The sequence below is a fragment of the Abramis brama genome, assembly GCF_963993115.1.
Source record: "Abramis brama genome assembly, chromosome: 22".
Lineage (NCBI taxonomy): Eukaryota > Metazoa > Chordata > Actinopteri > Cypriniformes > Leuciscidae > Abramis > Abramis brama.
The window spans coordinates 34835875-34852276 of NC_139984.1; the positions used below are offsets into that span (position 1 = coordinate 34835875).

Sequence of the window (16402 nt, forward strand, 5' to 3'; positions counted from 1 at the left end):
ATTATTGCTAAAGTGAAAAAACTTTTAAAAAGTGAACTTGAATTTTATGAAGTTTACGTGTATTGTTATGAAAAATGCACAAAAATACTATTTTCAATTTTTATATGAAATATATATTTTCAAAATAACGTTTTTCTCTAAAACTGCAAGAAACTCAAAGCCATAAATCTTAACAAGTTGTGTTCCAAATGTGAGGTTGATATCTCAGTAAATGATCTTTCAGTGAGATGTTATTCGGCTGCAGTTCCAAACGCTTCCACTAGAGGAAACTCGCCTCATTCATTTCCAATGCGCTCATTATTGTCCACGAGGAGCTCAAGTGGGACTATTTTTACAGGACCATTAAACCTGTTCCAATCATGTCCATGATTTTTGTGTGTTCACACAGCAAGTGCCAAAACCATTACCAAGTTTCGCACGATTCCGATGAAGTTAAAAATTCTAAAAAAACAAAACGTAAAATTTTGAGAATGTTTAGATATTTGTGCTGGAAAAGATTCATCAGAAGGTTCTTCATCATGTTGGCGGATCTGTGTGTAAGAGAAGAAGGTTTCTCGAGATCAAGTGTGTGAAGCTGCAATGCAATGACCATCTGCTCAAACCACAGTCTTCCTGTCAACACGAAGGTGAAGAGACCAGCGAGAGCGTGATCAGCCACCGGACGCCAGCTAAACCACCCAACACACACCGTGAAGAAACCCTACTCTGAAGGAGAGAAGACGAGGAGCGTGCGGATGGGAAACAGACTGGAGGAGTGGAAGAGGGAGAATCTGGGTCACACACACACACACACACACACACACACACACACACCATACAAAACACTCAGAACACAACTAAAACTCAAACGCAGTAAAAGTGCCATAAAAACTTTCATTTATAAATCGCTGTCAAACACACACAGTCAAACCTAAATATATTCAGACTCCTTCAACATTTCTCACAACATCACAGTTTATTCGCTATAGTTTAGAGAATGCTAATAAAATATGAGCAGAACTCAGTTGATATTTGACTGGTTTTGTCCGTCCTTCTGTTAGACTGTCTCACACATGAATTATGTTGAATATCTGTCAGCTGTTAAATTTAACTACACAATTAGATAATACCAGTTTAGCTCAACCAATCACCAAGCAATGCTTCATTGTGTTCAGTCTGTGTGTAAAAAGAGCATTAGCAATTAAAGAAAACACACTTCAGCAAAACATGATCAGCTCAAAGTGTCCGAATCATTTTTGGTCCCAAATGTCGCTGGTAGTCTCTGAATGAAGAGTTTTTGGGTATAATATGTCACAGTTTACTTTATTCTGCTCTCCTCACTCACACTAATGAACTATAGTGTCCTGATCACACTAGTGATGATCTCTGGTGTCTGAATAATGTTTGGTTAGACTGTAAAGATCAGGAGCTCAGGAACATCCCAGCCGACGGGAACGGTTGAGTCAAGGTTCTCTCAGAGTTATGAACAAACGTTCTTCAGTAACACTAACATTCGTTCAGAGTTATCTGGTCTTTAATAATGTTCTCAAAACTTTAGCGCAAAAACATTATTCATGGAGCGTTTTTTTCTAAGATGTTTTAGTTGGACGTTTTTTTTAAAAATGTTTCTACTTGTTTCAGAACTTTCAAAAGTAACGTTCCCATAATGTTTGAAGAATGATACAATGGAATGTTTCCTTAACGTTCACATTACCAAGAAAAAAACATTTTTAAAACATTTAAAAAAAACTTGACGTTTTGAATGTTCAGAGAACATTCAGAAAAAAAAAATCATAACTTAATGGGAATATTAGAAAAACATTCTTGGAATGTATTTTTGTTAGCTGGGATTCAGATATTTTGACTTGTTCATTAGTTAAGGTATGTTAATTAGAGTTTTAAAATAAACTCGCTGGTCATGTTGTTCATGAAGATATCGTCCCCTTGGAATTATAAGGTTCTATCTGCGTTCTGAGCAGTTTTGAGATATTGAGCTTTAAAGTTTTTGCATTCCATTCGACTGTGTAGAAAGAACCTTTTCATTATCTAAATAAAAAGTTCCAAAATGTACACAACTTAAAAAACAACATCACATAATGTAAAGAAGTGGTCACAGAATATGTGAATAACTAAATTTTGACAAAAATGTCAGATAGAACCTTATAATTCCAAGGGGACGATATGTTGAAGAACTCTGAGGTCTAAACAGACGAGAAGAAGAAAGATATCCAGATTCACGGAGCAAGTGATGCCAGAATGATGTGTTTAATGGGTAACACTTTATTTTACAGTGTCATTGTCACATATGTTACATGTAGTTACTATAGTAATAACTATAAATTATGCATGATTACATGCAAATAACCCTCAACCAAACCCTAATCCTATAGTAAGTACATGTAGTTAATTAATATTGCTCAGTACTTAAATATATAATTACACTGTAACAATGACACCTTAAAATAAAGTGTAGCCGTTTAGCGTTACCAGTGAAACGTTACATGTGTGTGTGTTGGTGAACGGAGATCATCACTCCTCCGTTATACAATATTCGTGCTATTCCCTCTCTTCCACACACTGACACACTGAATATACATGTTATTTGTACAGCTGTTCGATCTGTATACATAATGTGAAAAGCACAACATAAACACACACACACACACACACACTTTCAGTGCAGCATCATTTGTCTGTTAATAATATTATTATGATTATTATGTGAAATGTTCTCGTACTCACTGGAGTGAATCATTTTACCGCAGTAAATCTGTCAATCGCGTCTGATACAGCAGACTCAGCATGGCATGTGTGTGTGTGTGAGAACTTTGAACATGAGAGTGGAGGAAAGGGTGACGTAGTTCACACACACACACACACACACACAGTCTTTCCGCTACAGGATGTCACAACACGAAAGAGAATGAAGACAATGACACTCACACACACACACACACACACACACACACACACACACTTATGAGATCCAACACCCATTTACTATCATAATTGCATAATTAGCACATTAATCTAAAAAGAATAATATTTGTGACCACACACACCCTTCATCCAGCTCCACCAGAACTCCCACAGGAACAGATGTACAGTATGAACCGGCTCACACACGGCTCACACGCGGCTCACATACGGCTCACACGCGGCTCACACGCGGCTCACACGCGGTCAGCGCTCCGGCTCCGTTGAGGGCATGAGCTCTGGCTATGGATCTGGGCTCATGGTGGTCATGGGTGACAACCATAGACTGTATAAAATATGTTCGTAGTGTGTGTGACGTTACCCATAGTGTTTCTAAAGAGCGTTTCTGAAGCCCAAAGTGGGCGGAGCCGGCCGTCGCCATCTTGGCAGCGTCACTCCCGTATAAACGAAAATGGGCAGCGAGGCGGATCAGTATGGCGTACCACAAGGCTCAGTACTAGGACCGCTGCTGTTCACTCTGTACATGCTACCCTCACACACACACACACACACACGCGCACACACACACACACACACACACTCTCTGTACATGCTACCCTTAGGAGATATCATTAGGAAGCATGGCATTAGTTTTCACTGTTATGCTGATGATACTCAGCTCTATATTTCTTCAAAATCTAACGAAACTTACCAATTCACTAAATTAACGGAATGCACAGCTGATATAAAAACTCGTAATTTCCTACGACTAAACTCTGAAAAAACAGAGATTCTAATTATTGGACAAAAACTTCCTCACGTAATAATCTAGAATACTGTCTAACACTTGATGGCTGCTCTGTCAAGTCCTCGTCGTCGGTCAGGAACCTGGGTGTGTGTGTGTGTGTGCTCTTTGATACCAATCTTTAATTTGAAAGTCACGTGTCTAGTATCTGTAAAACCGCATTTTTCCATCTTAAAAATATATCTAAATTACGCCATATGATCTCATTGACAAATGCGGAACAGTTAGTTCATGCGTTCGTGAGCTCAAGGCTAGATTACTGTAATGCTCTACTGGGTGGTTGCCCTGCACGCTTAATAAACAAACTACAGCTGGTCCGAAACGCAGCAGCTCGAGTTCTTACCAGAACCAGGAAGTATGACCATATTAGCCCGGTTCTGTCAACACTGCACTGGCTCCCTATTAAACATCGCATACATTTTAAAATATTGCTGATTACTTACAAAGCACTAAATGGTTTAGCTCCGCAGTGCTTGAGCGAACTCTTAAAGGTGCCCTTGCATGGATTATTTTATTATTTTAGAATGTTTCCTGGGGTGCCCTTATAATGTTAGTATGTTTTTTAGATCAAAATTTGTTATAATTTAGAAATAAAAAGCATTTTTCCTAGCCTGATTTTAGCCACTGATTTGAACACTCTGTTTGAAGGGGCGTGTCTGTGCGAGACTTCAGTGTAAACGCCCACTGCTGTGATTGGCTGTGAGACTTCAGTGTAAACGCCCACTGCTGTGATTGGCTGTGAGACTTCAGTGTAAACGCCCACTGCTGTGATTGGCTGCTGTGAGACTTCAGTGTAAACACCCACTGCTGTGATTGGCTGTGAGACTTCAGTGTAAACGCCCACTGCTGTGATTGGCTGTGAGACTTCAGTGTAAACGCCCACTGCTGTGATTGGCTGTGAGACTTCAGTGTAAACGCCCACTGCTGTGATTGGCTGCTGTGAGACTTCAGTGTAAACACCCACTGCTGTGATTGGCTGCTGTGAGACTTCAGTGTAAGCCTGTTGATCGCGTGAATGAAGATCGTATCATTGCAACGCAGTTTCTGCACGCTCACTAATGATTTCACCAATGCAAACATGAGGTTAGTACAGTAAGAGCTTCGTTGTGCAGCGTAACAGCGTCATTGATTTCATAATGAGTTTTGGCAAGTGTCCAGATAAACTCGCGCTGTGTGATTGACAGCTTGGGCGACTGTAAAGGGATTGTTCTTTGATCACTATCTGTATATTAATCACAGTTTAAGTAAGATTATTTTCATCCTACTAAGAGAAACGACGTGAAGTTGATCGTTTAGTCACTGGCTTGATTTACTGATGCATTTTTATTGAATGACTTTGAGAGAAAGATTATCTGTCTGAACTTGAACAATTCCACATCAGAAATCCACATAACCCACTGGTTCTCCAGAGGCTCGGATGAAGGAACTAAAACAAAACCTTTGTGTTCATTTGTACATCCAAACACTGAGCAACTGCCATGATCCGCTCGTTTGCAAGCCATGATGTCTCTCGAAGAAAAATGATTCGGACGATGATTCGGCTGTGCAGTTCCGCCTGGCCTTGAACATGGGCTGGCATATGCAAATTTTTGGAGGCGTACATATTAATGATCCCGACTGTTGCGTCACAGTGTGGAGATTCGCCTATTTTTCAGGGGTGTTTTTCAAAAACGAGATTTAAATAAGAAGGAGAAAACAATGGTGTTTGAGACTCACTGTATGTCATGTCCATGTACTGAACTCTTGTTATTTAACTATGCCAAGATAAATTCAATTTCAAATTCTAGGGCACCTTTAACGCATTATAGTCCTTCACGTCTATTGCGATCTCAAAATTCCGTCCAGTTAACAATACCTAGAATATCTAACTTGACTGCTGGCGGTAGATCCTTCTCCTATTTAGCGCCAAAACTCTGGAACAGTCTTCCTACCATTGTCCGGGAAGCAGACACACTCTGTCAGTTCAAAGCTAGACTAAAGACACAGCTCTTTGACCTAGCATACATATAGAACATTATACATTTATATTATTCACATCAGTTAAATTATTATTAGGCTGCATAGATTAGGTCAGCCGGAACCGGGAACACTTCCTATAACACCGGATGTACTCGTTACATCATAAGAAGAATGGCATCTACGCTAATGTTAGTCTTTCTGTTTATCCCGAGGTTTACTGAAGTCAGCCGGATCCGGGCCGTATCCAGATCAGATGGAGGACCTGCGCCTGCTCACACACACACACACACACACACACACACACACACACACACACACACACACACACACACTCCAGATCAGATGGTGGACCTGCGCCTGCTCACACACACACACACACACACACACACACTCCAGATCAGATGGTGGACCTGCGCCTGCTCACACACACACACACACACTCCAGATCAGATGGTGGACCTGCGCCTGCTCACACACACACACACACACACTCCAGATCAGATAGAGGACCTGCGCCTGCTCACACACACACACACACACACACACTCCAGATCAGATAGAGGACCTGCGCCTGCTCACACACACACACACACACACACTCCAGATCAGATGGTGGACCTGCGCCTGCTCACACACACACACACACACTCCAGCTCAGATGGTGGACCTGCGCCTGCTCACACACACACACACACACACACACACACACACACACACACACACACACACACACACACACACTCCAGATCAGATAGAGGACCTGCGCCTGCTCACACACACACACACACACACACACACTCCAGATCAGATAGAGGACCTGCGCCTGCTCACACACACACACACACACACACTCCAGATCAGATGGTGGACCTGCGCCTGCTCACACACACACACACACACACACTCCAGCTCAGATGGTGGACCTGCGCCTGCTCACACACACACACACACACACACACACACACACACTCCAGATCAGATAGAGGACCTGCGCCTGCTCACACACACACACACACACACACACACACACTCCAGATCAGATGGTGGACCTGCGCCTGCACACGACGCATCCCTGCAGTGCCAGCCTCATCAGCCCTGTGAAGGCCTCATCCACACCACAGCCATCGGCTCTGACCCTCAAACTCGTCTCTCCATACCGGCGAGACTCCGACTTCCAACCAGAGGAACTGGATAATATTCTGATTGTTCCAAACCAATCTGACCTCTGACCTGTAATGCTGCCTGGATCATAATCACACACTGTTCCCTCGTTGGCTCGTTGGCCAGTTGTCCATTCTGCCCTGATGCAGTTTCTGCCTTGCCACTGTCGCCATGGCTTTTGGCTTGCTTAGTCGGGGACATTTAATATTCAACAATATTATTGATCTGCCTTATTAAAGGTGGCCGATGACGCAATTTTCTTCTGGAAACAAACTTTGTTGTATTATTTTCATGTTATCACTGTGAAGCTGTGGCGCAGTGCATCCCGTGATCAACTTTCCCTTTGGCGCTCAGCACAACTATTCACTGTTTTCAACCACATAATGTTTATTTTAGATTTCAGACAATAAACATAAATACTGGCAAAACAATACATTTATAGTTTTTAAAATACACACTGCTGTCTATGGAAGCGACAATAACATTCAATTACAAATTGACGAGGTGTTTTTTTTATTCATATCAGATACACATTATGTAGGGAACTATAACTATATAACGTTTACTCTATTCTTCTCCCACTTACTTTCATGTAGGCCTATTTTCGGGAGAAGTGGATGAATTTACGTGTTGTAAATCCGACAGATGCGATTCTCTGAACTGTGAGCTAACATGGCGGCGCCCATCGCGCGTTATAGATTTACATTTACATTTATTCATTTAGCTGACACTTTTATCCAAAACGACTTACAAATGAGAACAATAGAAGCAGTCAAACTAATAGGACAACAATATGCAAGTGCTATGACCCTTCCCAGTTTAGCCTAACGCAGTACGTGTACCTTTTTTTTTTAGATAATCAATATAGAATAGAAGATAAAGTGTTAATGGCTAAAAAGATGCGTCTTCAGCCGTTTCTTGAAAATGGACACGGGCTCAGCAGCTTTGGTTGAGATCAACATGATCATTTTAAAGGTTTTTAAACAACAAAACATATTTACTTACACGTATTTGAGAATGGGAATATTAGGTAGTTGATGACATTGCCAACAAGTTTGTGAACATTTTAAATAAAAAGGAAAAACAAAATAAAAGCAATATATCTGTCAGACAGCGCTTTTGGGCTTGTCACGTGACTAACCGTTCGAAAATAAAAAACCTTTTAAAAAACTCGCGCTGGGAATCAATATTTTACATTTACGTGTGAAGGATTGAGGTAAATCCGTACGGCCTAATCTATATCTTATCCTTTCCTCTGTCTGTCCATGAAAATTAAACTGAATGTGACAAACTGCAGTTGTAATCAATTTAACCTTTTTGCAAATTGTATTATAAAATAGGCTATCCACACATTCACCCTTATTATGAATAACATGAATCATGTAAATTCTAGCATATTTTCAATTCCAGACATGAAATTGGATTAAAAAAAAATAAAGGAAGCTTAATTGATTGTTCAACAGAAAATGTTCTCCTTCCACCCTGATCTGTCTGTCTGGTCACTGTAAAGGAATAAGCTTAATTGTAGTATAGTAGCAATAGTAGTATTGTAGTTTCATTAATCGTTTAAGAGTGTATTGTGTATTTTCAACGTCTCTAAATGTACAGACACGTTTTCGTCAAGCCATCATTCAAAATTTTCAACAAACTTCCATTTCGAGGTCAAATAACATTTATTTCCGCCGTAATTTCAGTTCGTTATAATTCCGCCCACACCTACATAGTGCAGTGAACGTTTACATTGCAAATCCTTTTTTTCAATTGAGTCTGAAAGATTAAAAAAAAAAAAAAAAAAAAAAAAAAAAAAAGTACTGACCAGTCCAGTAGATGGCGAAATGCGGCACTAGTGGGTTAGGCAACTTTTAGAAACACAAAAGAGGAAGAATATGCAGATTTTTAAGAAACAGAAATCACTGTACAAACATGTTGAGCATCTACTGAAATCGTTTCATGTAACAAACTAAACACCACACACACACAAGAACATGTGACGTTATCTATGTGCAAACATCAACAAACAGTCAAATTAAAAATATATTAATTGGCAGGTGAACGACGATGTTCAAAAACATCAAAAAACGGAAGAATCATTTTTCATATACACTATTTCATGAACATGAATAAAAACAGACTTCTGGACTTCCTTGATTCATGTTTCCTGATCACTAACCGCAGACACACACACACACACACACACACCCTCTCTCTCTCTCGCTCTCTCTCTCTCTCTCTCTCTCTCTCTCGCTCTCTCTCTCTCTCTCTCTCTCGCATATACACGCGGAAAACGTCCCGGAGGTAAGAAATGTTTTAATGTTAATTCGTTTATTGGACAGAGCTCGAGTCAATCTGTCAAATAAAACATCGTCTCTATTTACGATCTTCACTGGAGTTTGGAAGTGAAAATGAAAGTTCTTTGTGAAATTATAGTTCGTCTGCGGTCATTTGAGTTTCTGTTCAATAATCAATTAAACAAAACAAACAAACAAACAAACAAACAGCAGCATTAGTGATTAATGTTTCATATTACATCTAAATGTTTGTCATGATGTTAGTTGATTCATGAAGTCAATATCTGATATATTTATTTAGTGCTGGTTTTGAAGTAGCTAAAGATCGAGAAGTTAGTTCTGTGAAATCTGAATGAATGTAAATGTGAACTCGTTTCTGTAATCATTCTTGGACATTTTGAGAGAGCCGGGCTAAAGTGATCCAAGCATTGGAAAGTTGTTTGCTTGATTCTTTTTTTAATTTCCACAATTTTCATTGGGTATTTCTAGGCTATTGATATTGCAATTCTACTTGATTTAACCTGATCTGTATTTATTACACAACAAATGACGGAAACCTCAATATCAAGATCGCTCAAAGTTCACATTCGGTTTATAACGGGCAGGTTTAGAGGCTCAAAGCTGAATATTCTTCTGTTTTATGGCGAGAAAGAGCCATTTATTTACTTCTCACTTTCAGAATGATTCTCCTTTCTGTAAAGATATGGGTTTGAGATTCTGCTGCAGGAAAACTTCATTCATGTCCTCTGAGAAACGAACAGATTTAATATAAGCATATCAAAATAATACAGAAATGAGTGCTGGGCAACGATTAATCACATACGAAATAAAAGTTTGTGTTTGCATAATATAGAAATATTTGCTTGTTTATACTGTATATTTATTCATAATTTATATAAACATAAATATTTTATATATAAATAACACATTTTTCTTAAACATATACATGCATGCAGTACACACACATATATTTTGTAAACACAAACTTTTATTTTGAATGCGATTAATCGAGGGCACTAATAAACATGAATGCATGATCCCGAGTCTGTCCACCAGGGGACTCTTCTCCATAAATCTGATTTCACTGCATTTTGTCTGTGTTTAGGAGCCAGAAAATGAGGATGAGCCTCAAAGCTTACCTTGGTTCTCTGAGACTCAAACCCTTCCCGTCTGAAAGCTGAACGTCGAGCGATCTTGATCAGGCTGTTTGTACTGAAGCTCTGAGTGATCATCTTCTGTTGGCTTGAGGTTTCCGTATACACTTTGACACAGAGACGGTGTTGTGGTCAGATAAAAGCAGTGCAGTAATCCCTGAATCAGCCAGCTTGGGTCACGAGCTGTGCTTGTGTTTCTCAGGTCCATGGCAGTTCTGGGCGTTCAGGTTCCTCAGAGATGAGCTTCACACCCATTCTGGAGGAAACGTTGATCAAACGTTCTCAGCAGAAGAAGCGAACGTCTCCGCTCAACTATAAAGAGAGAGTGTTCGTGCTCACCAAGAGCAAACTCACGTACTATGAGCTCAAGGCCGAGGTGAGAGAACGCTTTACTATTAATATTAACACATGAAAGCTTCAAGATGTTCTGAAAATGTTTTTTTGGGTTATGAGAGGGAACATATCATTGTATCATTCTTTAAACGTTACGGGTAGAGATGCACGATATCTCGGCCACCATATCGGTATCGGCTGATTCATTTCTAATGTTCTAATAAGAAAATTTGGCCGATATATTAAAGCTGATAAATAATGTATTATTTCCTTCAGCTGAGACACTTCAGATGCGCACTGATCAACATGATGGTTTTGAATTGCTTGAAATATGATGGAAAATACAGTTCAGTGCAACATGTTCTGTCATATCGGCTTCATAAAATCATAATGAGAACATTATAATTGTGTGTTTGGGAAGTGGCGTTTAATAGTGAGACTTTTGTAATCAGGCTCTCAAAAATTATATAAAAACTTGGATTTAGATTTTTCAGCCAATATATCGGTTATCGGCTTTCAAATATAAAGAATTATCGGTTATTGGTATCAGCCAACATTTTCATATCGGTGCATCCCTAGTTATGGGAACGTTACTTCTCTGAACAAACGTCAGACAAACATCTAACTAAAACGTTCCATGAACGATGTATAAATAATGTTTTTGTGCTAACACTTTTAGAACATTATTAAAGGTCAGGGGTCTCATTTATAAAACTGTGCTTAGGATCTTACTAAAAGTGTTTGTGCCCCCGAAAGCCAGAAGTGGCGTACGCCATAAATTATTCAGCCTCATAAAAGCGTGCGAACGGCAGAACCTGCGCAAATTCCCTTTATAAACCCAGTCAGAGGAAGATTGTGTTCACATGCGTCTCCTCCCCGAAATAACCATATATGAGCTTACAACGCCTCGTTTTACTATATCCTCATCTGCATATCATTTGCATATTCATCCACGTGATCCATGTTTAATGATACAAGACATTAGGAAAATATGAGATACGGATGTGCATCACATTACATTGCTAAAAATCATTTAGTAGCCTATCCTTGCTACTATTTTATCCAAATAGTATAAAATACATTTCAGAGAACGTTTTTCTCAATCTTTTCCACTTGCCAAATAGTATTTTTAATTGCTTTATATTTTTAATGGAAACAGATAGTGCATTATTGATCATTATTTGCGTGTAAATATTTCCATTATCATGCGCTGAGCAAACATTAAAACACAGCACGCCACAGGAAAAATGTTCAAAAGCATCGCATCCACTACAAATATTTCTATTTATTAGAATATTGAAAATGTTGTAACTTCTCTGTAATGATTTCCTGTAATTTAAGTGCTTAACTCAATTAATGAGAATGGCATATTTAATCTAAATGTGTATATTAGATGTAAAACATAGTTTAAATCATGCTTTTATGTATTTAAACAGTTATTGTGAACATGCACTGTATTTATGATTAGGATTCATAATGAAGATTTAAAGTGGTTCTCCTTCATCAGCAGTCAAGTGTGTTTTTATAAATCACAGCTCATGCGTGTGAAGTGGCGTATGACTGTCTCAGGGCCGGTTTTGTGCGACGCAACGGTTATAAACGAGGCCCTGATCACTGGTTTGTCTGTAACGCTGAGAGATCCTTCATGCGGTCTGAGTCGAGTCTGAATCGAGTCTGAGTCGAAGTCTGAGTGAAGTCTGAGTGAAGTCTGAGTGGAGTCTGGGTGGAGTCTGGGTGGAGTCTGGGTGGAGTCTGAGTGGAGTCTGAGTGGAGTCTGAGTGGAGTCTGAGTGGAGTCTGAGTGGAGTCTGAGTGGAGTGAGCCTGAGTCTGAGTCGAGTCTGAGTCGAGTCTGAGTCGAGTCTGAGTCGAGTCTGAGTCGAGTCTGAGTCGAGTCTGAGTCGAGTCTGAGTCGAGTCTGAGTCGAGTCTGAGTCGAGTCTGAGTCGAGTCTGAGTCGAGTCTGAGTCGAGTGAGTGTTAGTCGAGTCTGAGTCGAGTCTGAGTCGAGTGAGTGTTAGTCGAGTCTGACTCGAGTCTGAGTCGAGTGAGTGTTAGTCGAGTCTGAGTCGAGTGAGTGTTAGTCGAGTCTGAGTCAAGTCTGAGTCGAGTGAGTGTTAGTCGAGTCTGAGTCGAGTCTGAGTCGAGTGAGTGTTAGTCGAGTCTGAGTCGAGTGAGTGTTAGTCGAGTCTGAGTTGAGTCTGAGTCGAGTGAGTGTTAGTCGAGTCTGAGTGGAGTCTGAGTCGAGTGAGTGTTAGTCGAGTCTGAGTCGAGTGAGTGTTAGTCGAGTCTGAGTCGAGTCTGAGTCGAGTGAGTGTTAGTCGAGTCTGAGTGGAGTCTGAGTCGAGTGAGTGTTAGTCGAGTCTGAGTGGAGTCTGAGTGGAGTCTGGGTGGAGTCTGAGTGAAGTCTGAGTGGAGTCTGGGTGGAGTCTGGGTGGAGTCTGTGTGGAGTCTGAGTGGAGTCTGAGTGGAGCCTGAGTCGAGTGAGCCTGAGTCGAGTGAGCCTGAGTCGAGTGAGCCTGAGTCGAGTGAGCCTGAGTCGAGTGAGCCTGAGTCGAGTGAGCCTGAGTGGAGTCTGAGTGGAGTCTGAGTGGAGTCTGAGTGGAGTCTGAGTGGAGTCTGAGTGGAGTCTGAGTGGAGTCTGAGTGGAGTCTGAGTGGAGTCGAAGTCTGAGTGAAGTCTGAGTGGAGTCTGGGTGGAGTCTGAGTGGAGTCTGAGTGGAGTCTGAGTGGAGTCTGAGTGGAGTCTGAGTCGAGTCTGAGTCGAGTCTGAGTCGAGTCTGAGTCGAGACTGAGTCGAGTCTGAGTCGAGTCTGAATCGAGTCTGAGTCGAGTGAGTGTTAGTCGAGTCTGAGTCGAGTCTGAGTCGAGTGAGTGTTAGTCGAGTCTGACTCGAGTCTGAGTCGAGTGAGTGTTAGTCGAGTCTGAGTCGAGTGAGTGTTAGTCGAGTCTGAGTCAAGTCTGAGTCGAGTGAGTGTTAGTCGAGTCTGAGTCGAGTCTGAGTCGAGTGAGTGTTAGTCGAGTCTGAGTCGAGTGAGTGTTAGTCGAGTCTGAGTTGAGTCTGAGTCAAGTGAGTGTTAGTCGAGTCTGAGTGGAGTCTGAGTCGAGTGAGTGTTAGTCGAGTCTGAGTCGAGTGAGTGTTAGTCGAGTCTGAGTCGAGTCTGAGTCGAGTGAGTGTTAGTCGAGTCTGAGTGGAGTCTGAGTCGAGTGAGTGTTAGTCGAGTCTGAGTGGAGTCTGAGTGGAGTCTGAGTGGAGTCTGAGTGGAGTCTGGGTGAAGTCTGGGTGGAGTCTGGGTGGAGTCTGGGTGGAGTCTGAGTGGAGTCTGAGTGGAGCCTGAGTCGAGTGAGCCTGAGTCGAGTGAGCCTGAGTCGAGTGAGCCTGAGTCTGAGTGGAGTCTGAGTGGAGTCTGAGTGGAGTCTGAGTGGAGTCTGAGTGGAGTCTGAGTGGAGTCTGAGTGGAGTCTGAGTGGAGTCGAAGTCTGAGTGAAATCTGAGTGGAGTCTGGGTGAAGTCTGAGTGGAGTCTGGGTGGAGTCTGGGTGGAGTCTGAGTGGAGTCTGAGTGGAGTCTGAGTGGAGTCTGAGTGGAGTCTGAGTGGAGTCTGAGTGGAGTCTGAGTGGAGTCTGAGTCGAGTGAGTGTTAGTCAAGTCTGAGTCGAGTGAGTGTTAGTCGAGTCTGAGTTTGAGTCGAGTCTGAGTTTGAGTCGAGTCTGAGTCGAGTCCGAGTCTGAGTCGAGTGAGTGTTAGTCAAGTCTGAGTCGAGTGAGTGTTAGTCGAGTCTGAGTCAAGTCTGAGTCGAGTGAGTGTTAGTCGAGTCTGAGTTTGAGTCGAGTGTTAGTCGAGTCTGAGTTTGAGTCGAGTCTGAGTCTGAGTCGAGTCTGAGTCGAGTGAGTGTTAGTCAAGTCTGAGTCGAGTGAGTGTTAGTCGAGTCTGAGTTTGAGTCGAGTCTGAGTCCGAGTCGAGTCTGAGTCGAGTCTGAGTCTGAGTCGAGTGAGTGTTAGTCGAGTCTGAGTCGAGTCTGAGTCTGAGTCGAGTGAGTGTTAGTCGAGTCTGAGTTTGAGTCGAGTGTTAGTCGAGTCTGAGTCTGAGTCGAGTCTGAGTCGAGTGAGTGTTAGTCAAGTCTGAGTCGAGTGAGTGTTAGTCGAGTCTGAGTCAAGTCTGAGTCGAGTGAGTGTTAGTCGAGTCTGAGTTTGAGTCGAGTGTTAGTCGAGTCTGAGTTTGAGTCGAGTCTGAGTCTGAGTCGAGTCTGAGTCGAGTGAGTGTTAGTCAAGTCTGAGTCGAGTGAGTGTTAGTCGAGTCTGAGTTTGAGTCGAGTCTGAGTCCGAGTCGAGTCTGAGTCGAGTCTGAGTCTGAGTCGAGTGAGTGTTAGTCGAGTCTGAGTCGAGTCTGAGTCGAGTGAGTGTTAGTCGAGTCTGAGTCGAGTCTGAGTCGAGTGAGTGTTAGTCGAGTCTGAGTCGAGTCTGAGTCGAGTGAGTGTTAGTCGAGTCTGAGTCGAGTGAGTGTTAGTCGAGTCTGAGTCAAGTCTGAGTCGAGTGAGTGTTAGTCGAGTCTGAGTTTGAGTCGAGTCTGAGTCTGAGTCGAGTCTGAGTCGAGTGAGTGTTAGTCAAGTCTGAGTCGAGTGAGTGTTAGTCGAGTCTGAGTCGAGTCTTAGTCGAGTGAGTGTTAGTCGAGTCTGAGTCGAGTCTGAGTCGAGTGAGTGTTAGTCGAGTCTGAGTCGAGTCTGAGTCGAGTGAGTGTTAGTCGAGTCTGAGTCGAGTGAGTGTTAGTCAAGTCTGAGTCGAGTGAGTGTTAGTCTGAGTCTGAGTCGAGTGAGTCTGAGTGGAGTCTGAGTCGAGTGAGTCTGAGTGGAGTCTGAGTCGAGTGAGCCTGAGTCGAGTGAGTCTGAGTGGAGCCTGAGTCGAGTGAGCCTGAGTCGAGTGAGCCTGAGTCGAGTGAGCCTGAGTCTGAGTGGAGTCTGAGTGGAGTCTGAGTGGAGTCTGAGTGGAGTCTGAGTGGTGGAGTCTGAGTGGTGGAGTCTGAGTGGAGTCTGAGTGGAGTCTGAGTGGAGTCTGAGTGGAGTCTGAGTGGAGTCTGAGTCGAAGTCTGGGTGGAGTCTGAGTCGAAGTCTGGGTGAAGTCTGAGTGGAGTCTGAGTGGAGTCTGAGTGGAGTCTGAGTGGAGTCTGAGTGGAGTCTGAGTGGAGTCTGAGTGGAGTGAGTCTGAGTGGAGTGAGCCTGAGTGGAGTCTGAATCGAGTCTGAGTCGAGTGAGTGTGAGTCGAAGTCTGAGTGAAGTCTGGGTGGAGTCTGGGTGAAGTCTGAGTGGAGTCTGGGTGGAGTCTGGGTGAAGTCTGAGTGGAGTCTGGGTGGAGTCTGGGTGGAGTCTGGTTGGAGTCTGGTTGGAGTCTGGGTGGAGTCTGAGTGGAGTCTGAGTGGAGTCTGAGTGGAGTCTGAGTCGAGTGAGTCTGAGTCGAGTGAGCCTGAGTCGAGTGAGTGTGAGTCGAAGTCTGAGTGAAGTCTGGGTGGAGTCTGGGTGAAGTCTGAGTGGAGTCTGGGTGGAGTCTGGGTGAAGTCTGAGTGGAGTCTGGGTGGAGTCTGGTTGGAGTCTGAGTGGAGTCGAAGTCTGAGTGAAGTCTGAGTGGAGTCTGGGTGGAGTCTGAGTGGAGTCTGAGTGGAGTCTGAGTGGAGTCTGAGTGGAGTCTGAGTGGAGTCTGAGTGGAGTCTGAGTGGAGTCGAAGTCTGAGTGAAGTCTGAGTGGAGTCTGGGTGGAGTCTGAGTGGAGTCTGAGTGGAGTCTGAGTGGAGTCTGAGTGGAGTCTGAGTCGAGTCTGAGTCGAGT

At 42.8% G+C, this 16402-nt stretch overlaps 2 protein-coding genes across 7 annotated transcripts in view; one reads left to right on the forward strand and one right to left on the reverse strand.

Annotated features, from left to right (window-relative positions):
- txk (TXK tyrosine kinase) overlaps positions 1 to 10362 on the reverse strand; it is a 29399-nt gene extending 19037 nt beyond the window's left edge. The window contains exon 1 of one of the 5 annotated variants that reach the window (XM_084098129.1): positions 10248 to 10362. Coding sequence is in view for 3 of the 5 variants with exons in the window: in XM_084098127.1 (XP_083954253.1) it covers positions 2722 to 2734 (13 nt within the window). In the remaining 2 variants the exon portion in view is untranslated. Of the gene's footprint in view, positions 1 to 2721; positions 2824 to 10247 lie in introns of those variants that run through there. The other 4 variants (XM_084098130.1, XM_084098127.1, XM_084098128.1 and 1 more) reach the window with 4 other exon arrangements.
- tec (tec protein tyrosine kinase) overlaps positions 9065 to 16402 on the forward strand; it is a 44302-nt gene continuing 36964 nt past the window's right edge. Inside the window, exons 1-2 of one of the 2 annotated variants that reach the window (XM_084098119.1) lie at positions 9065 to 9115; positions 10465 to 10638. In XM_084098119.1, the coding sequence (XP_083954245.1) occupies positions 10501 to 10638 (138 nt within the window). In that variant the 5' untranslated portion in view covers positions 9065 to 9115; positions 10465 to 10500. Of the gene's footprint in view, positions 9116 to 10216; positions 10357 to 10464; positions 10639 to 16402 lie in introns of those variants that run through there. The other variant, XM_084098120.1, reaches the window with a different exon arrangement.